At 49.0% G+C, this 25307-nt stretch overlaps 2 protein-coding genes across 9 annotated transcripts in view; one reads left to right on the top strand and one right to left on the bottom strand.

Moving 5' to 3' along the window:
- The window catches only part of LOC142823248 (uncharacterized), a 47090-nt gene that overhangs the window by 13909 nt on the left and 7874 nt on the right, over positions 1-25307 (top strand). The window contains exons 2-3 of one of the 3 annotated variants that reach the window (XM_089770823.1): positions 2630-2756; positions 4153-5440. In XM_089770823.1, the coding sequence (XP_089626949.1) occupies positions 2630-2756; positions 4153-5369 (1344 nt within the window). In that variant the 3' untranslated portion in view covers positions 5370-5440. Of the gene's footprint in view, positions 1-2271; positions 2757-4152; positions 5441-25307 lie in introns of those variants that run through there. The other 2 variants (XM_089770822.1, XM_089770821.1) reach the window with 2 other exon arrangements.
- On the bottom strand, positions 38-25281 carry LOC112543503 (uncharacterized). Of its 6 annotated transcripts, none has more exons than XR_012898517.2 (5): positions 24986-25098; positions 21908-22015; positions 20683-20772; positions 2925-3060; positions 38-496 (listed from the first exon to the last, which is right to left on the bottom strand). XR_012898517.2 is itself a non-coding variant. In XM_089770779.1 (5 exons), the coding sequence occupies exons 3-5, from the start codon at positions 20684-20686 to the stop codon at positions 14752-14754; spliced, it is 2175 nt and encodes a 724-aa protein (XP_089626905.1). In that variant the 5' UTR covers positions 20687-20772; positions 21908-22015; positions 24986-25281; the 3' UTR covers positions 14026-14751. The 6 variants fall into 6 exon arrangements, 1 of the variants encoding a protein (XP_089626905.1); XR_012898518.2 differs by lacking the exon at positions 38-496 and adding an exon at positions 2162-2272; XM_089770779.1 differs by lacking the exons at positions 38-496; positions 2925-3060 and adding exons at positions 14026-14824; positions 16168-18265 and having other exon boundaries at positions 24986-25281.

Below are 25307 nucleotides of genomic sequence, written 5' to 3'. Positions count from 1 at the left end.
TTCCGTTAAAAGCATTTGCGGAAAATCATGCCAATCTAGACGTAGCCAGAAAGGTCTCAATTCTCTGTGTCTTAGTGGCACCCGCTTCCCCCCGCCCAGTCTGGCACCTGGTTGTGCTGTGCGTCTTCTTGGCCTCCTATGACTTCTATGGAATGGTGGGTGGGGCAGACTTGGAACAGCTTTGTGCTAACATACTGCAGCAGCGGGACTTGTTTCTGGCAAGGTGGAAAATACAGACAGCGCATAGGGGCTGAGATACGGCTTTCACGCTTTCAGCGCTCCTGCATGCACCATGGTCATGCCTCGGTACCCTAACAAAAGCCGAGAGATGCCGTCATTCACACTTCTCTGCTAGAGCTCAGACTTCAACGATTGCTCGCAAACCCGCTAATGTCCTTTTGGTGTGTGGAACGCCGAGGGTGATCACAGAATCATAGGCCGGGAAAGAAGATCATCTACTCCACGTCTAGTCGGGGGGAGAGTCTGGGAGAGGGCTCTAAACAGAGACAGTTGGCTATTGAAAATAGTGCAGTGTTCATTTTTTTTTTGTCTTTGACTTCATAGTCAATCAACATTTGAAGCCATGCACAGGTTAAGCATCCCGTGTTGTAGTGTTCTTTCTTCCATACCATTTTACAAAATAGAGGTAAGATGTTTGTTAATAACTCGGGTGCCGCAGTGGTTTGTTAATAACCTGTCCGAAGAAGTGCACACGACCTCAATATTGGTGCACAAAACAAAACTCACTCCGCTCACGGATGGAAAAACTTAGAGGAAACCCTGGTGCAGGAGACTGGGTTGGGGTGCATGAGGACAGGGGGTTCAGATGTATGATGGGCCCAGGATGAGGGGGTATAGGAGTGTTATGTCAGGGGCCTGGAAATGGGATGTGGGTGCATGAGGGGCTCAGGGCAGGGGGTCCAGGTGTGTGATGGGCCCAGGACGAGGGGGTATAGGAGTGTTATGTCAGGGGCCTGGAAATGGGATGTGGGTGCATGAGGGGCTCGGGCAAGGGGGTATAGGAGTGTTATGTCAGGGGCCTGGAAATGGGATGTGGGTACATGAGGAGCTCAGGGCAGGGAGTCCAGGTGTATGATGGGCCCAAGGTTGGGATGCAGGAGTGTTATGACGCTGTGGCCAGCTGGGGGCTGGGCCCCAATTGTGGGCTTGTTGGCCAGGCTTCATTTTTAAATACAGTAAAATATTATGTCTAACACAAAAGGTTTCAACATTGTCTTGATTTATGCTGGGGCGGGGAACCTTTCTTGGGTCGGGGACCACACACGTGAGAAGCAAAAAAAAACAACCCCTCTAAAAATCTCCAACCTTCACTGATGTAGCCCCCAACTGAGACACCCCACTCCCCTGGCGCTCCGGCCCCATGGGGGGAGGGTAGGTAGGACTGAGATTCAAGACCTGAGACGAGATTAACTCTTCTGGGGTCCCCAGGGTTAGTGGATTTTGTGCTCCTCCCTTCTAGGCTTTAGGGTGGGGCCAAAAACGAGGGGTCCGGTGCGTGGGCCAGGAAGGAAGCAAGGGAACTAACCCACAGCCCTTTTGGGCTCCCTGGTGGGTCCCAGCGACAGATCCATGGCCCTGCAGCCCCCCCGGCAGCCTAGCCCCCGCACCTGGCCCAGCCTTTTTCAGAAGAGGCTCTTGCACAAGAAGGAGCATCTACACTGCCCCTTCTTGCGCAAGAAAACCCCTCTTGCGCAATGCCGTTCTTCCTGAAAAGTAATAGGTGTAACGGCATTGCACAAGAGGGTTTTTCTTGCGCAAGAAGGGGCCGTGTAGATGCTCCTTCTTGCGCAGGAGCATCTTCTGAAAAAAATGGTGGCTCATTCGGTATGCAAATGAGGCTCAGCGATATTCCACGCTTAGCCTCATTTGCATATTACTCACGCAAGAAGCCGCGAGTGTAGACATAGCCTAGGTGTGCGAGTTACATCAAGATTCAGTGCACGAGGCTCCGGGGTTTTCTAGGGTACATCTCTTTCAGTGCCACTCCCGGAAGCTGTTCCGCCGTATATAAATAGCTGCCTGTGCGTTGGATAAGACAGAGATTGAGGCTGGTTCTAGCCCAGGTGGGATACACAGAGGGGAGTTTCAGGCAGCTGCTATGTTAGAAGGGCAGGAGCAGGAAATACACAGGGACAGGGGGATGGGGTGGGACAAGCCTTCTGGGATGTGCTCAGACTGTGCCACGCCTGGGGTCTCTGATGGGCCCTGTCCACTTCCAGTGCGGGAGCCGGAACCCACTAGCCAGAGGTTGCTGTGGAATACAAAGGGGGCATCCCGTGAGGTCCAGGGGGACAGGCCCCGTCGGCTGCTCCCAGCTGCTAGAAATGGGGAGGGGGTTGGGATTCCTCTCCCTGGACGCTGCTTGAGGGCTGTACCTCCTGTACCAGCCTCTGGCTAGTCGGTGTGAGAAAAACAGGAAGGTTCCCGCCCTCCTCCATCATCTAGGATGCCTAGGGAGCTGTCTTTCTCCCCACCTGGACACCTCCTGGCTGCTCTGACTAGGAGCAGGGTGAGATTCCACCACTCGATCCCCTCCAAAGCTTTCATGTGACCAGCCCTCTTCCCCTGTGTCTAGCAGGAGCTGAGCGGGGGACTCTTGTTGTTGCAGATGCGGGTGACCTTCGAGGAGGTGGCTGTGTATTTCACCCAGGGGCAGGGGGCGCTGCTGGGCCCCGCTCAGAGAGCCCTCTACAGGGACGTCATGCAGGAGAACTACGAGGTGGTGACCTCGCTGGGTAAGGGCGTCCAGACCCTTCGATTATTGGGAGATGAGGAAATCTGTGAGTTGATCAGTTTGGCTTCTGCTCAGGTTTTTTTTTTCCCCCAAAGTCCCTTAGCTACTCCACCGCACGGTGCAGAATTTTTCAGAAATTAATTGTGTGCACAGAACCTCTTCCCATTACCTCCCCCTGGGTCTTTGGAAGGGATGTGGCAGCAGAATCCAATTTCTCTCCTGTGGCTCCTTGGTGTTCCAGATTGTCTGTGACAGGTTATTTCATACCTCTGTTCCTAGCTCCGTCCTGTGGTGGCTTGTTGACCCTGGTTCAGAACATAAAAACATCCATATGAGGTCAGCCCAAAGGTCCATCTAGCCCAGTATCCTGTCCGCTGACAGTGGCCAATGCTAGGTGCTCCCAGAGGGAATGAACAGAACAGGGAATCATCTAGTGCAGTGGTTCCCAAACTTTCCAGCATCCCTTTTTGATTTTTTTAGTGATTCCCTCTCCTGTCACCCATTCGCAGCTTCTAACAGACAGAGGCTAGGGACATAATTGCTACCTGTCCTGACTAAGAGTCATTGATGAACCATGAATTTATCTAGCTCTTTTTTGAACCCTGTTCAAATCCTGGTCTCCACAACATCCTCTGGCAAGGAGTTCCACCAGTTGGCCGTGTGCTGCATTAAGAAACACTCCCTTTGGTTTGTTTTAAACCTGCTATCTATTCATGTCATTTGGTGCCCTCTAGTTCTTATGTTATAGTGCAATATACTGTGGCTACGTCTAGACTGGCATGATTTTCCGCAAATGCTTTTAACAGAAAACTTTTCCGTTAAAAGCATTTTCGGAAAAGCGCGTCTAGATTGGCACGGACACTTTTCCGCAAAAGCACTTTTTGTGGAAAAGCGTCCGTGGCCAATCTAGACGCGCTTTTATGCAAAAAAGCCCCGATCACCATTTTCGCGATCGGGGCTTTTTTGCAGAAAACAAATCTCAGCTGTCTACACTGGCCCTTTTGCACAAAAGTCTTACAGTAGGAAGTCAGTGCTTTTGTGGAAATTCAAGCGGCCAGTGTAGACAGCTGGCAAGTTTTTCCGGAAAAGCAGCTGATTTTCTGGAAAAACTGGCCAGTCTAGACACAGCCTGTGAAACTAGAGCTAGAGAGAGGGTTGAAAATAAAGAGTCTCCATTTATGGAAGATGAAGAGGAAGATCCCAGGTGTAATGAGCCATGGAGCACCAGGGACCCACTTCAGAGAAGGAATAGTTACAGATGGGTTGGTAAATTTCCCCTTTCTCAGTCTCCCCAGCAATTTGTGTGCTGTTTCTCCCCTCTTTGCTGCTCCCCTTGTGTTCCTTTCTCCCCGACATGGGTAATGGACTCATGCCCAGATTCTCTCTCTGTATTCCAGAAGGTGCCGGGATGGTGAATAAGGAAGTGAATCCACAGCAGGAAGGTTGTGAAAACGTGGATCTGCAGGGAACAGTACTGGGAAGATCTGAGGGCCTTTTTTATCAGAATCATAAAGAAGAGAAAGCCTGCGGAAATCAGCGCAAGGCAGAGAGGCCACGAGGGTACAACCCAGGGAAGAAAATGTGTGAACCCACAAATGCTGGTGGGGATTGCAAGGGCCTTAAGGAAAGCACAGTCCATCCGAGGATCTCCACAGAAGAAAGAAAAAACACATGCACCGAGTGTGGGAAAAGCTTCATTCGGAGATCACACCTGATTTCCCATCAGAGGATCCACACGGGAGAAAGACCTTACCAGTGCCTTGTCTGCGGGAAAGGTTTCAATCAGAGCTCACACCTTATTTCCCATCAAAGGATCCACACGGGAGAGAAACCTTACACATGTCTCGATTGCGGGAAAAGTTTCAACCAGGGTTCTCATCTTATTAGGCACGAGAGAACCCACACAGGTGAGAAACCCTATAAATGCCTGGAATGTGGGAAAAGCTTCATTCAGAGCTCGGATCTTATTTCCCACCAGAGAGCCCACACGGGAGAAAGACCCTATAAATGCCTGGACTGTGGGGAAAGTTTTGATTGGAACATGCAGCTTGTCAGACATCAGATGGAGCACACGGGAGAGAAACCCTACAAATGCTTGGATTGTGGGAAAGCGTTTAGTGACAGTTCAGCCCTTATTTCACATCAGAGACTCCACACAGGGGAGAAACCTTATAAATGCCTTGACTGTGGGAGAAGATTCAATCGGAGTTCAATCCTTACCAGACACAAGAGAACCCACACAGGAGACAAACCCTATAAATGCCTGGAGTGCGGGAAATGTTTCAGTCAGAGCTCGTACCTAATTTCCCATCAGAGAACCCACACGGGGGAGAGACCCTATAAATGCCTGGAGTGTGGGAAGAGTTTCAGTTGGCGCTCGGATCTGGTTGCCCATCAGAGAACCCACACAGGAGAAAGACCTTACAAGTGCCAGGACTGTGGGAAAAGATTCCTTCAGAGCTCAAACCTTATTGTGCATCAGCGAATCCATACAGGAAAAATGCCCTATAAATGCCCTGACTGTGGGAAAAGCTTCAATCAGAGTTCAAACCTGGCTAGACACCAGAACGTCCACATGGCAGAAAAAAACCGCATAAGCGTCTCAACTGTGTGACAATGCTTCGGGTATGTCTAGACTACATGCCTCTGCCGACAGACGCATGTAAATTAGACTACCCGACATAGTCAATGAAGCGGGGATTTAAATATCCCCTGCTTCATTAAAATAAAAATAGCTGCTGCGTTGTGCTGGCTTAGTTGATTGTCGGCACAATGCAGCAGTCAAGATGCAGATCAGTCGGCAGGGAAAGCCTTTGCTAACCGATCCCTTATGCCTCGTGAAACAAGGTTTACAGAATCGGAAGGCAAAGACTTTACCAGTCGAGTGATCCGCGTCTTGACTGCCACGCTATGCCGACAATCAGCTGAGCCGGCACAACGCGGCGGCCATTTTTATTTTAATGAAGCGGGGGAAATTTAAATCTCTGCTTCATTGACTATGTCGGTATGTCTAATTTACGTGCCTCTGTCAGCAGAGGCAAGTAGTCTAGACATACTCTTCATGGTAAAGCACAGTTTAATTCTCATTGGAGAGCCCATGCTAGAGAGATCCTATATATGCTTTGATAATGGGCAAACGTTTAATAGCAAAGCACACCTTACAATGTACACAGTCCACATAGGAGAGGTGTCCTATTATGCTATCTTTAGTCTGGGGAGAAAAAATTTTTTTTTGTGGTGCTCAGATCTTATTTCACATCACAGAATTCACGTGGGAGAGAAACCATATAACCGCCAGGACTGTAGCAGGAGTTTCAGACGTAAATCGAACCTAATTCGACATCAGAGAATCCACACAGGAGAGAAACCGTATCCATGCTCTGAGTGTGGGAAGAAATGTACTGACAGGCCTCACGAGAAAATCCACCTGGGAAATTGTGGGAAAGGGTTTCGTGACAGACTGCACTGCTTGCATAGCTCTGACACAGCGGTCTCCAACCTTTTTAAACACAAGATCACTTTCTAAATTGAAGTGCAAGCCAAGATCTACCTCACACCCAAACACCCTGGCTCCGCCTCCTTCATGCCCCTTCTCCGAGGCCCCGCCCCCTACTCACTCCATGCCCCCTCCCTCTTCCACCCTCCCTCCCTTTCACCAGGCAGGGGCAGTGTGTTGGGGTGCAGGCTCTGGTCCTGGATTACGGGATCTGGAGTAGGAGGGGCTCTGAGCTGAGCTTGGGACAGGAAGTCAGGGTGCCGGAGAAGGTTCTAGGTGCAGGCTCTGGGATGGTGTTTGGATACAGGGGTGCTTGCGGCTAGAGCAGGGACTTGGGGTGCAGGAAGGGGTTCATGACTGGGGTAGGGTTTCAGGATGTGGGCTCCAGCAGGGCCCTGCTTACCTCAGGGGGCTCCTGGTTGGTGGTACAGGGGGCTAGGCAGGCTCACCCCTGTCCTGGCCCTGACCCACTCCCTAAAGCAGCCAGCAAACTCCATCCCAAATCCTGTTGTGCCCCCGTCTGCTCTGTGGAGATAGGATACAGGGGAGGGGCACTTTGGCATGAGCACCCTTCCCTCTCCCCTGCCTGGCACAGAAAGCCGGAGGCTCCTTAGGGGACAGCTCCAAGGCAAAGGGCAGGAGATGCCCAGCAGTCTGGGGGGCAGGAGATTCACAAGTCTTGGGGGGCAGCAGTTTGGGGGAGGGCAGGAGATGCGGAGCAGTCTGGGCAGGGGGAGGGCTGCCCACACTTGATAGCCTCTTGGCCAAACCAGTCAGGATCCCCTGTCAGAGGCTCCAAGATCGACCAGTAGATCCCGATCGACTGGTTGGTGACCACTGCTCTGACAGGAGCCTGTCTATCCCCTTCTCTTTGCTAAAGCAGCTCTTGCTTTTAGGTGGCCCGACTCCCTGCACCAGCGCACACACTGAGCCTGCTGCATAACAACCACCCACACTTGTGAAATTGTATAGGCCCGTCCCTCTCGTGCCAAGGACGCATTTAATTTTATGCTTTAATTGACTCCTCATTAAGCCCCGTGACACTGATTCTGTGGGTGCTCTGGGGCTGGAGCCCCCATGGGGAAAAATTAACAGGGTGTTCGGCACCCACCAGTATTGGGACCCCTTGCCTGCAGATCTACTCCTCCCCCTCCTTCCCAGCATTTCCCATGGCAAACAGCTGTTCTGCGCTGTGCAGGAGGCTCCAGGAGGGAGAAGGAGGAGTGGGGAAGGGGAATGCTCTGGGCAGGGAATAGAAATAGGTCAGGTAGAGGCAGAACTGTGTGGGACGAGGCAGGTGGGGGCTTAAGGGCAGGGGTAGAGTGGAGTCGGAGACTGTGGTGGAGGCCGGGGGTTGAGCACACTCCACCCCCAGCTAGAGGAGAAATTGGCGACTATGCCCCAAATCACATTCATCACCATGGGTGGCAGGTGAATGCCCAGCTGGGCAAAGCAAGCCCTGCCCCTTCTGCTCAAGGCCCCGCCCTTTCATCAACCTTCCCTGCCCCAAAGCCAAGCCCCGCCCATCTAAGCCTGATCATGGCCCCCTGGAGGATCAGAGATGCCACGTTAACCTTCCCTTGCGGCCGGTGTGTGTAAGCAGTGTAGAGAAGGCAATGCCTTCCCTTGCCTACATTACCTGCTGCCGGTGTTCATCCCCCCACCTAACTGCTGGCAAGCCTCATTGCAAGATGGCCATTGGAATTCAAGCTGGCTTACCTGTAGGGTAGTATTGTTGGAACAGATGTTAAGTTTATAAGGTTAGATTTGATAAGATGCTTATAAAATGCGGCAGGCAATAATCTTAAAACAGCTGAATCTCATGTTATGCTGGGATATTAAGTGTCTGCTCTGTAAATGTGCCAGTCAGCAAAACAGGAAAGAAAAATCTATAGAAAGAATGTCATTTTCCCCAGCATCAGGCAAATTCCCGGATAGTGACTATTGTCAAGTATTGGTGTCATGAAAGCACCTCAACATCAGAGGACCTATCGGACACCATCAAACAAAATACTCTGTTAATTACTCTGCCTCCCTCCCCTAGCCACACTTCACCGTACTATGAGGTGAGGGTATGCAGGAGAATTGTAAAAAAAAAAAAAAGAGGAATTAAAAAACAACAACAAAACCCTGACAAGAAGGACTAAGTTATCTCTATGCCACTGGACTTTGTGGGGCAAGATTTTGAAGCAAAGCAAGGGATCCCCAGCTTAAAACCTGAGCTAGCCCTTATAAACTTTACTTGTGGTAGAAAAATCTTCTTAACTTTTAGAACTAACAACTATAACTCATTTGAGTATGTATGTTTAATTGCTTTCACCTTGCAAATCATTTGCATTTCTTAGTTAATAAATCTGTAGCTAATATATTGCTGTATTGACTTATACGTGTTGTCTTCGTATAAGATCTATGGTGCCAGAGGCCTGGGGTAAGCGACTGGTTCTTTGGGATTGGGAATATCCTGAATACTGCAACAAACCCCATTGCCAATTCTGTCCACACATTTACCCTAGTGTCACTATCATAGGACCTAACCAAATCAGTTTTAGCATCAAAGGCCCACTCACTTGCACATCTATTAATGTGATGTATGCCATCATGTGTGAATGCTGTTCCGCTGCCATCGGACAGACCGGACTGGCTCTATGCAAAATAATAAATGGACACAAATCAGACATTAAAAACAGCAATATCCCAAAGCTGTGGGGAAGCATCTTCACCTCCCTGAGCACACAGTTTTGGACTTGCAAGTTGCCATTTCCAGACAGAAGAACTTCAAAAACAGACTGCAGAGAGAAACTGCTGAGCTGCAGTACATATGCACATTTGACACTGTGGCTACGTCTAGACTGGCATGATTTTCTGCAAATGCTTTTAACGCAAACGTTTTCCGTTAAAAGCATTTGCAGAAAAGAGCATCTAGATGGGCACGGACGCTTTTCTGCAAAAGCACTTTTTGCGGAAAGGTGTCCGTGGCCAATCTAGACGCGCTTTTGCGCAAAAAAGCCCCGATTGCCATGTTCGCGATCGGGGCTTTTTTGCGCAAAACAAATCTGAGCTGTCTACACTGGCCCTTTTGCGCAAAAGCTTTTGTGCAAAGGGACTTTTGCCCGAACGGGAGCAGCATAGTATTTCCGCAAGAAGCACTGATTTCTTACATTAGCTCGTCAGTGTTCTTGCGCAAATTCAAGCAGCCAGCGTAGACAGCTGGCAAGTTTTTCCGCAAAAGCAGCCAGTCTAGACACAGCCAGTCTAGACTTGCCGGTCTAGACACAGCCCTTGAGCTTAGGTCAAAATACACATATAGTGTGGTTCTCCCTTTACAATAGATAATTTCCCATTTTGGTACTCTAAAGTGCTATAGGACTATTCTTCTCTTCACTGCTGGGGATTAGCCACATCCATTCTGATTTAATTAGCACTGTTCGCATGGTCCCATCTTTCTTTGGGTGTGTCTAGACTACCTAGTTTTGTCGACAAAAGTCCACTTTTGTCGACAAAACTATACCAGCGTCTACACTACCGCTGAGTTCTGTCGACATAACGTTGACAGAACTCAGCAGTTTTGTTGACGCTGGTATACCTCATTTTACGAGGCATAACACCTTCTGTCGACAGAACTCTGTCGACAGAAGGTGTTATTGCCTGTAACATTGCGTCCTGACTACGGAGTTCTGTCGACAAAGCAGCTTGCTTTGTCGACAGAACTCAATGTGTCTGGACGCTCTTTGTCAACGGAAGTTTTGTCGACAGTATCTGTCGACAAAACTTCCGTCAACAAAACGCGGTAGTCTAGACGTACCCTTTCTTTCTTTCTTTCTTTCTTTCTTTCTTTCTTTCTTTCTTTCTTTCTTTCTTTCTTTCGCATCTGAAGTGAGTTGTAGTTCATGAAAGCTAAGGCTCTAATACATTTCTTAGCCATTAAAGTGCCACTGGACGCCTTGTTGATTTTTGCTGAAACAAGCTAACACGGCTACTTCTCTGAAACCTGAATATTGGTGGGATTTTGGATTTAACGGGCCATCACAAAAGGAAGCTTACCAAGGTGGCAAGGAAGTCCAGCGTTTCTAAGGGGGCTGCATGGGAATTCATGGTTAAGTGCATGAGGACTTTATGCTTAAAATCTGGTTGGTAAAATCTCAGGTTACACTATGCCCCCCATCTACCTAAGATACGCAACATCAGCTGTGTAAATAGTGTAGCTGAAGTCAACGTACTTAAACCTATTTACTGCAGCGTCTTCCATGCAGTAAGGTCAGTGACTGATACTCTTCCATCTACTCTGCCTACTCTTCTCGTCCTGGCGTGGACAAAAGAGCACTCAGAGGTTGATTCTTCATGTCTAAGCAGACACGCTAAATTGATCGCCGCAGCAGCGATCCACCATGTAGTGGAGACAAGCCCAAAGTATACAACTGCACTGGGGTTTGGGCCCTGGGTTGTTCTAGTCTGCCCCAAGGTTGGCATTCATGCTCCTGAGCCGCTGAACGGCAGCTTGACACTAACCCAAATTTCCCATGCTGCACATTAAGCCCCTTAGTTCTTGTCTGACCTTCAGTGGCATGGAGACCCATTGAGCGCCGTCCTTGCTATACCAGAATTTAATGCAGAGGGGGGGAAACCTACAGCCCAGGAGATGGATTTAGCCTTGGAGCTCATTTTTGGCCCCACCCTGGAGACTAAGGGGCCCACAAAAATCTATTAGCCGGGTCCCCCAGACTCTGGTCTGCAAGAGGAATGTGGAGAGTCTCTCTCTCTTTCTCAGTTGAAAGCCATACGAGTGAGGGGGTTTTGTTTTTCTATTGGGGAGGTTGCTGGTCACTTCTGTGTGGCCCCTGAATGATTTTTCTGTGGGGGGTCAGTACAAAAAAGGGTTCCCTACCCCTGCCTTCATGTATTGGACGACCGTGATCATGTCTGCCCCCTCCATCTTCTTTTCTCATGGCTAAACCTTCCCAGATTTTTTAACCGTTCCGCATGGATCAGGCAGGTTTCCAAACCTTTCGTTGGTATTACTTGCCTCCGGATTCGCGCCAATTTATCCACGTCTTTCCTAAAGCTGTTTCAGGGCTCTTCTTTGATTCCATTGCCCCCAAAATAATAAAAAGGAACCCTTTGGCAGAGGTAGATTTTGCGTCTATTTCTCCCACGTGCTGGAATCAAACTTCCAGGGACCAGCTGTCACTTGGGTTCTGTGGTTGTAAGCTGTTTCCTTCAGGGGGATTTTCCCACAGACTGTGGGGGGTGGTTCCCATGGCCAGTGAACCCCCTCCCCCCACCCTCCTTCATCAGTAACCCCTTCTTCCAGCACCCTCCCTCCTGTAACCCAGATTTCCAGCATATGGGGCAAAGAAACTGATTTAAAGAAACTTGAATACTGCGTACAGATGTGGTCACCTCATCTCAAAAAAGATATATTAGCATTGGAAAAGGTCCAGAAAAGGGCAACTAAAATGATTAGGGGTTTGGAAAGGGTCCCATATGAAGAGAGATTTAAAAGACTGGGACTTTTCAGCTTAGAAAAGAGGCGACTAAAGAGGAGGGGGTTATGACAGAGGGCTATAAAATCATGACTGGCGAGGAAAAAGTGAACAAGGAAAAGTTATTTACTTGTTCCCATAATATAAGAACTAGGGGTCACCAAATGAAATGAACAGGTAGCAGGTTTAAAACAAACAGAAGGAAGTTTTTCCTTCACTCAATCTGTGGAACTCCTTGCCAGAGGATGTGGTGAAGACTAGGACTTAAACAGGGTTAAAAAAAGAGCTAGATAAGTTCATGGAAGTTAGGTTCATCAATGGCTATTAGGCAGGATGGGTAGGGATGGTGCCCTTAGCTTCTGTTTGTCTGGGAATGGGTGACAGGGGAGAGATCACGTGATGATTACCTGTTCTGTTCCCTCCCTCTGGGGCACCTGGCATTGGCCATTGTCAGCAGACAGGATACTGGGCTAGATGGACCTTTGGTCTGACCCAGTATGGTCATTCTTATGCTCTTATTTGCTCTCCCCCCTTCACATCCATTGTCACATTGGTGTGACTGGTTTGCGGCCCGCTGGGTTGTTTTCATGTTGCTTTCGCCTTCTTCATATTGGGAGGGTGTGTGTGTGTGACGTAAACAGGGCATCAAAGCCTAAACAAATAATCATAATCTGGCCTTGCTCGTCATCAAAACATGCAGAAAAAGCAAGCCAGGGTGTGTGAGGGAAAGCACAAGGCTGCCGTGGAAGTCGGGCCTCCCCCGGTACCTTGCCTGCCAGTAATAAGGGAAGATAAGGGGTTGCTATGGGAACCAAGCATCCAGAGGAATGGGAAGGAGTAAGGCCTAGACAGAGTCTGCAAGACCAGTGCCCGTGGCCAACAGCCTCCCAGTTCCCGGCAGCTGCTTGGAGGCATTCGCTGCTTTTCTAAGGGCAGGAAGGGCCATGCGGCTTCTAGCCACAGGGCAGCGGGGAAGGGGGGAGGAGGGAAGAGAAGATTTTTGCAAAAACACGGGCCAAGTCATCCCTACCCCCACATCCCCCAGTGGCTGGAAGCAACTCGGGTGCGCCTACGCTGCACCGTCGCACAGAATAAGCAACGCAAATGGCGTATCCACTTTCGATCTTATTTCAAAAGAGCTTCTTTCATCATTCGGCGGCGTCTAGGTTGGGTGAGGTGGGTTGGCCACTCTCATGTGACAGAGGTCTACAGGAGTGCGCGTGTCACCTCTCCCCATGCAAACATTAAACGTAAGACGGTAAAAAGCCCAGCTACACAGGGTTTCTTTTTATCGGGGGCTCAGTCCACGCGGTGTTAATTTGCATGTGAGCACGACATCGTTCTCACTGCAGAGGGGGTAGATGAGTCAGTCTAGAACAGGAAAAACTTAAAAAACAACAAATAGTCTAGTAGCACCATAAAGACTAACAAAACATGGAGATGGGATCATGAGCTTTCGTGGGCGCAACCCACTTCTTCAGATGACTGGAGTATTAGAAGTCCGGAGCCAAGAATAAGTAAGGGAAGGGAGAGCGGGGATAAGAGTTCCTTGTCTACCCTACACACAATCCTAGAATCCTAGGGCTGGAAGAGACCTCAGGAGCAGACAAATCCAACCCCCTGCAGAAAGTAGGACCAGACCGAACTAAATCATCCCAGCCAGGGCTTTGACAAGCCAGGACTTAAAAACCTCTAGTGATGGAGATTCCATCCCCTCCCTAGGGAACCTATCCCAGTGCTTCCCCACCCTCCTACGGAAATAGTTTTTCCTAATATCCAACCTAGACCTCCCCGCTGTAACTTGAGACCATTGCTCCTTGTTCTGCCATCCGTCACTACTGAGAACAGCCTCTCTCCATCCTCTTTGGAACCTCCCTTCAGGAAGTTGAAGGCTGCTATCAAATCCCCCCTCACTCTTCTCTTCTGCAGACTAAACAAACCCAAATCCCTCAGCCTCTCTTTGTAGATCATGTGCTCCAGCCCCCTCGTCATATTGTTTGCCTTCCGCTGGATCCTCTCCAATGTGTCCACATCCTTTCTATAGTGGGGGGCCCAGAACTGGACACAATACTCCAGATGTGGCCTCTCCTGTGCCGAATAAAGGGGAATAATCACTTCTCTAGATCTGCTAGAAATGTTCCTCCTTATGCACCCCAATATGTAATTCGCTTTCTTGGCTACCAGGGCACACTGTTGACTCATATCCAGCTTCTCATCCACTGTAATCCCCAGGTCCTTTTCTGCTGAACTGTGCCAAACTTTTAGACTCTAAAAGCTAAAGGTTTATTTTTAAAAAAAAAGAAAAAAGAAAGAAAAAAGGGGGAAAAAAGAGAGAAAAAAAGAGAAAAGGAGGAAAAAAAGAAAAAAGGAAAATAAAGAAAGAGAAAAAAGAGAAAAGGGGAGGAAAAAAGAAAAAAGAGAAAAAAAGAAAAAGGGAACAAAAGAGAGAAAAAAGAGAAGAGAGGAAAAAACAAAAAAAGGAAAAAGAAAAAAAGAAAGAGAAAGAGAAAAAAAGAAAAAAGGGGAAAAAAGAAAAAAAGAAAAGAGAGAAAAGGAAAAAAGAAAAGGAGTGAGCGGTAGAGCGGTGAAAGGAATCAAACACATACACCAATAGTCACGTTCTTGGTGCAGGCCCGTAGCAGAGATGGACCAAACTGCTGTCTTAAATCAAGTCTCTGAAACACGTCCTCTGTTAGGATGGCTCATCAGTCCTTCCAAGCTTCGGTTCAGAGCAGGGATCATTTAGAGGGGATGATCTGAATTGGGGACAAACGGAGGAACCCCCAGGGTCCTTTTTATAGCCTTTCCCACGGGGAGGGACTCCCATTGTTCTCACTGTGTAAAAGTATGTCCCAGGGTGGAGTTTGTCACATGAGCAAGTCACCCTGCCCATGAATGACTCAGTCCTTTTTAGGCAGACCCCACGGTCTCGCATTCCAGATTGAAGGTTTGCAGGGAAGTCCATTCAGAGTAGTTGGTGCTTCCCGTGCTATACTGTTCTTTGAATGTTGCTTGATGGGTCAATCAACCTGACAAGTCTTTCCCAGACATGCTGGCTGGCTACTCAGCAGGTGTGACTCCAGGGGCTGATGTCTGAAAAACAGCCACACGGCTAATGTCCATATCGTCGTGCACAAAAATGACCCATGTACACCGACAGTATAAACAGAATCAGCAAATCGTACACTTTCTAGAGACATCTCACTTGGCCCACTCTGTATAAGATTTGGGGCAAACATAAGAGTGGTTGGAACTATGATCTGTACGTTCGTATTACAATCCAGCAACGTCACACCTTCTTATACAGTGTTTCTTAAACTTTTTGGCTACGTCTAGACTGGCATGATTTGCCAGAAATGCTTTTAACGGAAAAATTTTCCGTTAAAAGCATTTTCAGAAAAGCGCGTCTAGATTGGCAGGATGCTTTTCCACAAAAGCACTTTTTATGGAAAAGCGTCCGTGGCCAATCTAGATGCACTTTTCCGCAAAAAAGCCCCGATGGCCATTTTCGCGATTGGGGCTTTTTTGCGGAAAACAAATCTCAGCTGACTACACCGGCCCCTTTGCACAAAAGTTTTTCGGAAAAAGACTTTTGTCCGAACGGGAGCAGCATAGTATTTCCGCAAGAAGCACTGATTTCTTACAGTAGGAAGTCAGTGCTTTTGCAGAAATTCAAGCGGCCAGTGTAGACAGCTGGCAAGTTTTTCCGGAAAAGCGGCTGAACACCAAACAATAACATTTTTTTAATGCGGAACACCTATGAAAATTTTCTTCCCCCCAAAATTGTTGTCAGACCAAAAAAAAAGACAAAAACAAAGAAGTAACAGAAACAACAAAGAGGTCATGGTAGACCTGCAAGATGTTCACGGAAAATCAGTGTTCTGCGGAACACAGTTTAAGAAACACTGTTCTTATAGAATCATGCTATTGTCAGAAATCGTAATGTTATCCTAAGGAAAGGAGCCCTTGCTGGATGGCCAATTTTACCACAAGCCCTCAGGGGTGTGACCTGGTGGGAGGTGGGGACTGCTGTACACATGAGATGCTCAGGGTTGGTCTAGACTAGAAGTGGAGAAGATCTGGTCAAGATCAGGGGAAATCATGCCATCTATCAACTCCAACCAGTTTTCCCTCTCAAGACAACTCTCAAAGGCCGACAGGCCTCTCTGCAAAACAGCCAGAGCTGCAGCAAGAAGGAGGGACTGATAGTTACTCTCTGACATGGGAAAAAGTTGTGAGCTCTGAATGAAATATTTCCCATGTTCAAAGCATCTCTGCGTTTGCTTTGGGTCCTCTGCTGTGAACTAAGAACTAAACTCTGAGTGAAACTCTTCCCACGGTCCAGGCATTTATAGAAGCCATCTCCCCTGTATGTTCCTGATGTGACTTGTCACTCAACTTTTCTCTCAGTAAAGATTTTTAGGGGGATTTCTCACCTATGGGTTCTCTGATGTCTCGTCATGTTTGAGCGCTTATTAAACCTGTTCCCACAGTCGGGGCATTTATAGGGCTTCTCTCCCGTATGGATTCTCTGATGTGCAATAAGATGCCCTGATTCAGAAAACTTTTTCCCACAATCAATACACTTGTAGGGTCTTTCTCCAGTGTGGGTTCTCTGATGTATATTCAGTTGTGATTTGTCACTATACGTTTTTCCACAGTCTGGGCACTTCTGAAGTTTTTTTCTTGTGTGGATTCTCCGATGTCTACACAGGCTTGAATGATGATTAAAGATTTTGCCACAGTCAGGACATTTATAGGATATTTCTCGTGTATGGATTTGCTGATGGATAATAAGGTTTGTGTTTTGAAGGAATCGTTTCCCACAGTCAAGGCATTTATAGGGTTTCTCACCCGTGTGGGTCTTCTGATGTGCAAGAAAGTGTGAGCTGGCATAAAAGCTTTTCCCGCACTCGAGGCATTGATACGGTCTCTCTCCCGTGTGTGTTCTCTGATGTGCAAGAAGGTATGAATTGCCACAAAAACTTTTCCCACACTCAAGGCATTTAAAGCGTGTATCCTCTCTGTGGATATTCTGATGTTGCTTAAGTCGTGATTTCTCATTAAATTCTTTCCCACACTCAGTGCATTTATACGGTGTCTCTCCTGTATGAATCTTCTGATGTCGAATTAGGTTTGACCTCTGATTAAAACTCTTTCCACAGTCCTGGCATTTATGCAGTTTCTCTCTCTTGTGGATTCTATGATGGGAAATAAGATGTGAGCACTGACAAAAAGTCTTCTCACTGCAAAGGCATTTGTAAGAGTTCTCTCCACCATGGGTTCTCTGAGGCGCATTAAATTCTGTTTGATCACTAAGTATTTCCCCACCATCAAGGCATGTAGAAGGTTTCAATCTCATGTGTATTTTCTGGTGTCTAGTCAAGTTGGAACTGCAACTGAATTTTTTCCCACAGTCATGGCAATTATAGGGTGTTTCTCCAGTGTGGATTTGCTGATGTGCAATGAGATTTGTACTATTAAGGAATCTTTTCCCACACTCGAGGCATTTATAGGGCTTCTCTCCCGTGTGAGTTTTCTGGTGTGCAAGAAGTTGGGAGTTGTCATAAAACTCTTTTCCACACTCAGGGCATTTGTAGGGCTTCTCGCCCGTGTGAGTTCTCTGGTGTGCAAGAAAGTGGAAGTTTTCACAAAACCCTTTTCCACACTCAGGGCATTCATACCGTGTCTCTCCTGTATGGGTCCTCTGATGTCGAATTAGGTTTGACTTCCAACTGAAACTCATCCCACAGTCCTGGCATTTGTACGGTTTCTCTCCCGTGTGGGTTCTGTGATGTGAAATAAGATCTGAACTCTTAGAAAAAGTCTTCCCACAGTCAAGGCAGTTATAGGGCTTTTCTCTCATGTGGGTTCTCTGATGCGTAATAAGATGTGCTTGGTCACAAAATTTTAGCCTACAAACAATACACTTATAAGTTCTTTCTCTACTGTTGGTTTTTGGATGCACAGTAAGTTGTGATTTGTCACTAAACTTTTCTCCACTATCAGGGCATGTGTGAGGTTTTTCTCTCGTGTGGATCTTCCGGTGTCTAGTCAGGTTTGAACGCCTATTGAACGTTTTCCCACACTCAGGGCACGTATAGGGCATTTCTCTGGAATGGATTCGCTGATGCACAATAAGATTTGAGCGCCGAAGGAATCTTTCTTCACACTCAAGGCATTTATAGGGGTTTTCACCATTGTGGGTTTTCTGGTGTGTAAGCAACCGTGATCTCAAACGGAAACTCTTCCTGCACTTTGTGCATGGGTTTTTTCTCTCTTGTGGGTGTATTCCCTCGTGGGCAGGGCTTTCCTTGAGGTCCATGCAGTCTTCTTCACAAGTCATGGATTCAGGCACTTCCTTCCGCAGCTGGTTTGTCTCAGACGCGCCTTGGCTCTCACAGGATGTTGCTTGGTCGACACTCCAGGAAGTGTTATGTTCATATCTTTTTGATTCTCCCCCATGGAGTTCCATCTGCGCGGGGCTTTCCTGCTGGGAATTCTTTTCCTTCTTACACACCTTCCCTTCATGTGCTGGGACAGAGAGAGAATCCAGAGTCATTCTCTGAGCCAGGCTGAAAGGGAAGCATGGGGAACAGCCGAGAGGTGAAAGACAACACTCTCAGGGTGGTTAAACACTGGAATGAGTTGCCTAGGGAGGTTGTGGAATCTCCATCTCTGGAGATATTTAAGAGCAGGTTAGATAAATGTCTGTCAGGGATGATTTAGACCCGAGGTCACCAACCTGTTGATTGCGATTGATTGGTCAATAGCGAGGGCTTGATCGCAAGGCGTTTGGGCCCCTCCCATTTCCCTCCACCCCCAAGAAGCCCCACTACCTACCTCCAGCCACAATGGAGGTAGCGCTGGCTTCCTGCGGGGTGGACGGAAGTCCTGCAGCTGCGCACCACTTCTGGGGGTTCCAGAAGTGCACCGGCTACTCCCCTCCCCCAGGTCTGTGGCATGCTGGGAACTTGTGGGGGGTGGGGGGAGTCCCCAGAGGAGGTGCATGCTGGGAGTCGGCCCCGGAGGAGGTGTGTTCCGGGGCTTCCCTGCTCTGCGGGAGGGGGGAATCGTCCCTGGAGGAGGCATGTGCTGTGGGGGATGAAGGGAGTCCCGGGAGGAGGCAGATGCAAGGAACTCACTGTCCACTGCCCCCAGAAACACCCTGTCCCCTGATGCAGAACCATGTCCCCTGCCACCCTGTCCCCCACTGGCACCCTGCCTCCACCCAGCACCCTGTTCCCTGCCCCTACTGGCACCCTTCCCCAGTACCATGTCCCCTGCTCCCACCAGCACAGCTGGGGCCACATTAGTGAGGCTTGGGGAGTTTTTGGAGGAGTTGTTTTTTTGCATCTCGCTTGTGTGGCCCCCAACTGAATGTTCTGTGGGTCAATGACCCCTGACTCAAACCAGGTTCCCTGCCCTTCTCATAAATAAAGACAATGCAGAAACTTTTTGCGTTAGACATAGTATTTTATTTAAAAATGAAACCTGGCCAACAAACCCCCAATTGGGGCCAAAGCCCCATCTGGCTGCATCATCATAACACTCCTGCACCCACGCTCCCCCCTGACCCTAGATCTGAGCCTATCATACACTGGACTCCCCCTACCCTGAGTCCCTCACATACCCCAAACCAAATTCCTGCACCCTCACATCCACAAGCCTGTAGCTTGCTTAGTATCCCAACCCTCCATCTGACCGCAACACTCCCCAGCCTGGAACCCCCTCCCCGAGTCAGCATCCCCTTCTCCACCTCCTCCTGCATCCAAATTTCCTCCCAGAGCTTGCACCTCTCACCCTTTCCCACACTCAAATCCCTCATTCCCAACCCAGAGACCACACATCCTGTCTCAACCCAGTGAGGGTATGGCTAGACTGCAGGGCTGTGTCTACACTGGCCACTTATTCCGGAAAATCAGCCGCTTTTCCGGAATAACTTGCCAGCTGTCTACACTGGCCCCTTGAATTTCCGGAAAAGCACTGACGATCTACTGTAAGAAATCAGCCGCTTTTCCGGAATAACTTGCCAGCTGTCTACACTGGCCCCTTGAATTTCCGGAAAAGCACTGACGATCTACTGGAAGAAATCAGCTGCTTTTCCGGAAATACTATGCTGCTCCCGTTCGGGCAAAAGTCCTTTTTCCAGAAAACTGTTCCGGAAAAGGGCCAGTGTAGACAGCACAGTAGTGTTTTCCACAAAAAAGCCGCGATCGCGAATATGACAATCGGGGCTTTTTTGCGGAAAAGCGCATCTAGATTGGCCACGGACGCTTTTCCTGAAAAAGTGCTTTTCCGGAAAAGCATCCTGCCAATGCAGACGCGTTTTTTCCGGAAATACTTATAACGGAAAACTGTTCCGTTTTAAGCATTTCCGGAAAAGGGTGCCAGTGTAGACATAGCCCAGGAGTTTTTCAGGATTCCAGAGATATCCTAGAAAAACTCTTCTGCATCCAGGGATGTGTTTGTTCTTCCGCTTTTTTAGTGAAAGAGCAAACATGCTCTTTTGGTAACCCCTGTATTCCTCATTCCATGAGGAATAAGGGGGCTTCTGAAAGAAGGCATTTTTCTGACATTTGGTCCAGTCTAGATAGGCCAAATGTTGGAAAAATCTCTTTCTACAGAAGAATAAAAAAAAGTGGCAGAGTATATAAGGGCTGGGGATAGCTAGTGATGGAGAGGAGGAGAATAGAGAGGGTGGCGTTTCATGGAAGGGATGGCTTCTTGTGGGAAGGATGCGGCAATAGATCTTGGCTTGTTCTGACATTTAAAAAGTGATCTTGGCTGTAAAAAGGTTGGAGACCACTGGTCTAGACAGTACTGGGTCCTGCCATGAGGGCAGGGGACTGGACTCAATGACCTCTCGAGGTCCCTTCCAGTTCTAGTGTTCTATGATTCTACGAACACAGAATCAGCTTGGGCGACTGAGAAAGGTGAAATGTACTTACCCATGGTTCATTTCGGCTCAGCTGAAATTGTATCCCTCCTCTCCGATCTACCAGCTGTTAGCTCCCTTGACTGCACGTGCAAAGTGAGACCTGAGGTTTCAAAGGATCACACTGAGCAATGGGAGAATTTTTGACAACCTCGTGGGTCCCATTTTTGTACGTCTTAAAATTCCTAAAAAATCTCATGCTTCAGGAATCAGCCTGTCACCTGCAGGAGTCAGGAAGGCATCCTCCTCACCCCCAAACCGTTTACTCTTTTCCACTCCTTTTCTCCTACCTGGTGAAGCATCAGAGGCTATGTCTAGACTGCAGGCTTCTTTCAGAAGAAGTTTTTTCGGAAGAGAGCGTCCACACTGCCAAAGCACATCAAAAAAGCGATCTGCTTTTTCGAAAGATAGCGTCCGTTCAGTGTGGACGTTATCTCGCATTTAAGCTGTGATTACTATGGATGGAGTGGCCACCAGGGCACCTGTGCTTTTTCCTCTTTTTTCAAAAGAACTCCCTCTTCTCCGTCCACACACGCCTTTTTCCGAAAGAGCTCTTTCGGAAAAAGGCTTCTTTCTTGTAGAAAGAGGTTTCCCCATGTTGGAAAAACCCCTCTGTTCTTTCTATTTTTCTTCCGAAACAACGCGATTGCAGTGTGGACGTAAGAGAATTTAAAAAAAAAAAAAACGGTCGTTTTTCCGAAAAAACTCTGCAGCGTAGACATACCCAGAGAGTGGGGATATTGATAGTGCAGAGTGATATTGAAAGGTGGTATGGGAATTCTTTATCTTGGGCAGGCCTACACTTCGCTGGAGAGCAGTGTTGTGGCAACTGATTTAGTGGGTCTAGTAAAGACCCACTAAATCAATCACCGATTATTCATCACCTTTGGTATTCCACCAGAACAGAAGTGTAAGGGAAGTATGAAATTTTCTCCCATCAGCCCCCGCAGCAGAGATCCTGCAGCAACTCAACCTCAAGTACAACTCCAGATACACTAGTCACGTAGCTGGAGTTGCGGAACTTAAGTCGACATTGCCCCATAGTGTAGACCTGCCCTCAGGTTGGTGGGTCTTACTGGCATGCGCTGGGTCTAAATGATCACTGTATTTGAGGATAGAAAGGAATTTTCCCTCAGATCAGTTTGGCAGGGACAGCGTGAGGAGTGGGGTTGCCCCCGGGTAAATCTCAAATCCCTGCCATGGCAGATGCAGCTGGAACTGGGGTACAAGAGTCCCACCTGATTTTGCCCATGGGATGCCACAGCGTAGTGTCTGGAGAGTTATAACATTCTGGTCCAATTCGGCTGGCTGGGTTTTGTGAGCATCTCTCCAGCTGGGAACAGATTCTGGGAAGAGAAAGCCACAGCTCGTGGGTGTCTGGAGAGTCATTTGCTGTAAGGCCGGGTTGCCCTCACCCTTCCCCTAGACTTTTTCATAGGTCTGTATGTGCTAGGATATTTTCCACTCCTTCCTCTTGTCAGGGAGAGTGTGGGAATCACCAGGCCCTGCACCTCCACCTGCAGTCAGATGTTCCGCCCAGGCAGCAGGTAGAACAGAGGTTTATTGGTTCACAGGGACACAGCGGAGCACAGACGTGTTAGCACAGGAACCAGAAGCCGTCAGTACAACCCATCTTGGGGATAGGGCAGCCCAGAGCCCCGCCACCCAAGCCAGCTAGACTCCCCTCTCCCTAAGCCAGTGAAAAAAACTAACCCACACCCCCAGCCACTGATCCCAGCCTGCCAGGATCCGATTCCCCAGAAAGGTGTTACCTGGTTCCCTCCCCCACCCAGGCTCAGGTTACAAGAAATGCTGAGCTATTTCTGTGAACATGCTAAGAGGAGGCAGCCCCCCCATGAGAGCCAAACCCAACATTCCCATCCCCAGCCGGGCTTGGGTACAGTGCCCAGGGAAACTGAGGCACACACACAGGCTGTGTCTAGACTGGCAAGTTCTTCTGGAAAATCAGCCGCTTTTCCGGAAAAACTTGCCAGTTCTCTACCCTGGCCGCTTGATTTTCCGGAAAAGCACTGACGATCTACTGTAAAATCATCGGTGCTTTTCCGGGAAAACTATGCTGCTCCCGTTCGGGCAAAAGTCTTTTTCCGAAAGACTTTTGCGCAAAAGGGCCAGTGTAGACAGCATAGTACCGTTTTTCCGCAAAAAAGCCCCGATCGCGAAAATGGCTAGATCCTGCCAATCTAGATGCTTTTTTCCGAAAATGCTTTTAATGGAAAACTTTTCCGTTGAAAGCATTTCCGGAAAATGATGCCAGTGTTGGAGCCTTCACACCAATTCTCTGCCCCAACCTGGAACATCCTGCACAGGGTTACAACAAAACAGGACAGGACGGTAGGAATGACGTACAACACAACAAAGCAAATAGTGAGTACAGTTCCCACTACATCACACCTCTCTTCCCAGACTTTGCAGGACGTCATATGTTAGATAATGTCTTATCTTCAGCCCACCCCCTGAAATGATGCCCCTCTTTAACACAGCTCAGACCGGTGGGAGCTGAGAGATCTGCGGATCTGGCGTGGCAGTGGTAGGGGGGGAGGAGAGACAGGGGGAGTGTTTGTGCAGATTCCAGTGGGGCAGGAACAATGTGTGCGGCGGGGAGGCCCTGAGTGCCACTGAACCAAACGGCAAACCGGGCATGCCAAGGGTGGAAAGCCTCTGGCCCTTTGGATGGATCTGGCCTGTTGCTTAATTTCAATGCAAGTTTCCATGCCATGGGCCGGAAGCCCTGAGCCTCTCCCACCTCTGCTGCTGGGCTGGACCAGTGAGCACCCTCAGTATTCTGCTTGCAGGTGCTGCTAACACAGCTCCCATTGGCCGGGAACCATGACCAATGGGGCCTGCGGGGGTGGTATCTGAAGGTGAAGGCCCACGCCCCCTCCTACACCTGCCCCAGCTACAAGCCCTCTGCCACACCCAAACTCCCATCCACAGCCTGCACCCCACACCTTGCCCTAGCCCTTCCAGCTCCCTAACTCCCACCCAGACCCCCCACCCCAACTTCCTGTCTGGACTAGCCCCCTCCTGCACCCCAAACTCCTCATCCCCAGCCCCACTCCAGAGCTTGCACTCCCAGTTGGAGCCTTCACACCAATTCTCTGCCCCAACCTGGAGCATCCTGCATCCTGAACCCCTCATTTTTGGCCCAAGCTGCTGCATTAGCCCACACACCCCCATGGGGCTGTATGTGGCCCATGACTGACTTTTTCTGTGGGTCAGTGGCCCCTGGTAAATTAGAGGTTCCCCCCACCTTTGGATGTGGTGGAAACCACTTCAAGCCAGATGTAGCTCCAGAAACTGCTACCTGTGAGAATTTGCTCCCAGTAACTGTTCCTCATATGGGATTATTAAACAAAAACAAAACAAAAAACCCACCCTGCTAGCTGAGGTAGCAAAGGTCTACAATTATCTGTTTCTTCACATGCTATATGGGGTGAGGAACTGCTAGCTGCAGGAATCTGATCCTTGTAGGAAGTTACTCAGATGGGATTGTAAAAAACAACCCCCCCCCCAAAAAAAACAACCCTCTGATGTGATCTAGCAAAATCCAAGAAAAAAAATCTTAGCGGGGGAGCCGTGTTAGTCTATAGCAGTGTTTCTTAAACTACCTTCCGCAGAACACTGGTGTTCCGTGAACAACTCACAGAAGTACCGTGACCTCTGCTTTGTTTTTGTAACGTCTTTGTTTTTGTCTTTTTTTTTTGGTCTGACCATTTTTTTAAAGAAAATGTTCATAGGTGTTCCACGTTAAAAAAAAGGAAAAACTGGACTAACAAGATGGTTTATTAGGTGATGAGCTTTCGTGGGCCAGACCCACTTCCTCAGATCAAATTTTGGAAGAAAATTGGCACGACCATATATACCAAAGGGATACAATCACTGTTTGCTTCCACAATTTGATCTGAGGAAGTGGGTCTGGCCCAGGAAAGCTCATCCCCTAATAAACCATCTTGTGAGTCTTTCAAGTGCTACCTAGTCCTGCTTTTTGTTTCAGCTACACCAGACTAACAGGGCTACATCTCTAGGACTATACAAAATATATTCTCGTTTGGGGTTCTGTGGTCTCAAAAAGTTTAAGAAACGCTGGTCTAAGGGCCCACAGGACCACTGGCTGTTTTCAAATTCCTCGCACTTTCCCACACTCCAGGGCGTGGGAACCGGCTCGATAGAGAAACCGGGTCCCTGAAGCCTGGGGGAGGCACTGAAACAAACCGGCTCCTGTAAAACACTTTCTCGCTCTGCACCCGGGCAGAGTCACTTCCCAGCCCGCCCTGCTCCCCAGATCTCCCCGGTACCTGCAGAGCGCGGGGCTGCCCCAGGCTTTGGCTGCGGAGGGGCCCAGGGTGAAAGTCTCCCCCGGGCGCGCCGGGCAGGGGGTGGAGGCAGCCGCTGACCTAGGAAGGGAACCGAGAGGCGGGACCGGCTTTCAGCCTCCCCCCGGCGCAGCTCCTGCGCCCGCCTCTTCCCACGCGGCTCCGCGGAGCGCAGCCCCCCCAGCCGCGCCCGCAGCCCGGGGGGGGGGGGGTCGCGGAGAGCCACCCGCTGCACCCCCCCCCCGGAAAAATAAACCCATGGCCGGCCACACGCAGCCCCGCTGGGGGCTTCCCCGTGGCTCTG

This window comes from Pelodiscus sinensis, chromosome 19 (genome assembly GCF_052426305.1).
Source record: "Pelodiscus sinensis isolate ZL-2025 chromosome 19, ASM5242630v1, whole genome shotgun sequence".
Classification (NCBI taxonomy): Eukaryota; Metazoa; Chordata; order Testudines; family Trionychidae; genus Pelodiscus; species Pelodiscus sinensis.
This window is presented reverse-complemented; position numbering and strand designations above follow the sequence as displayed.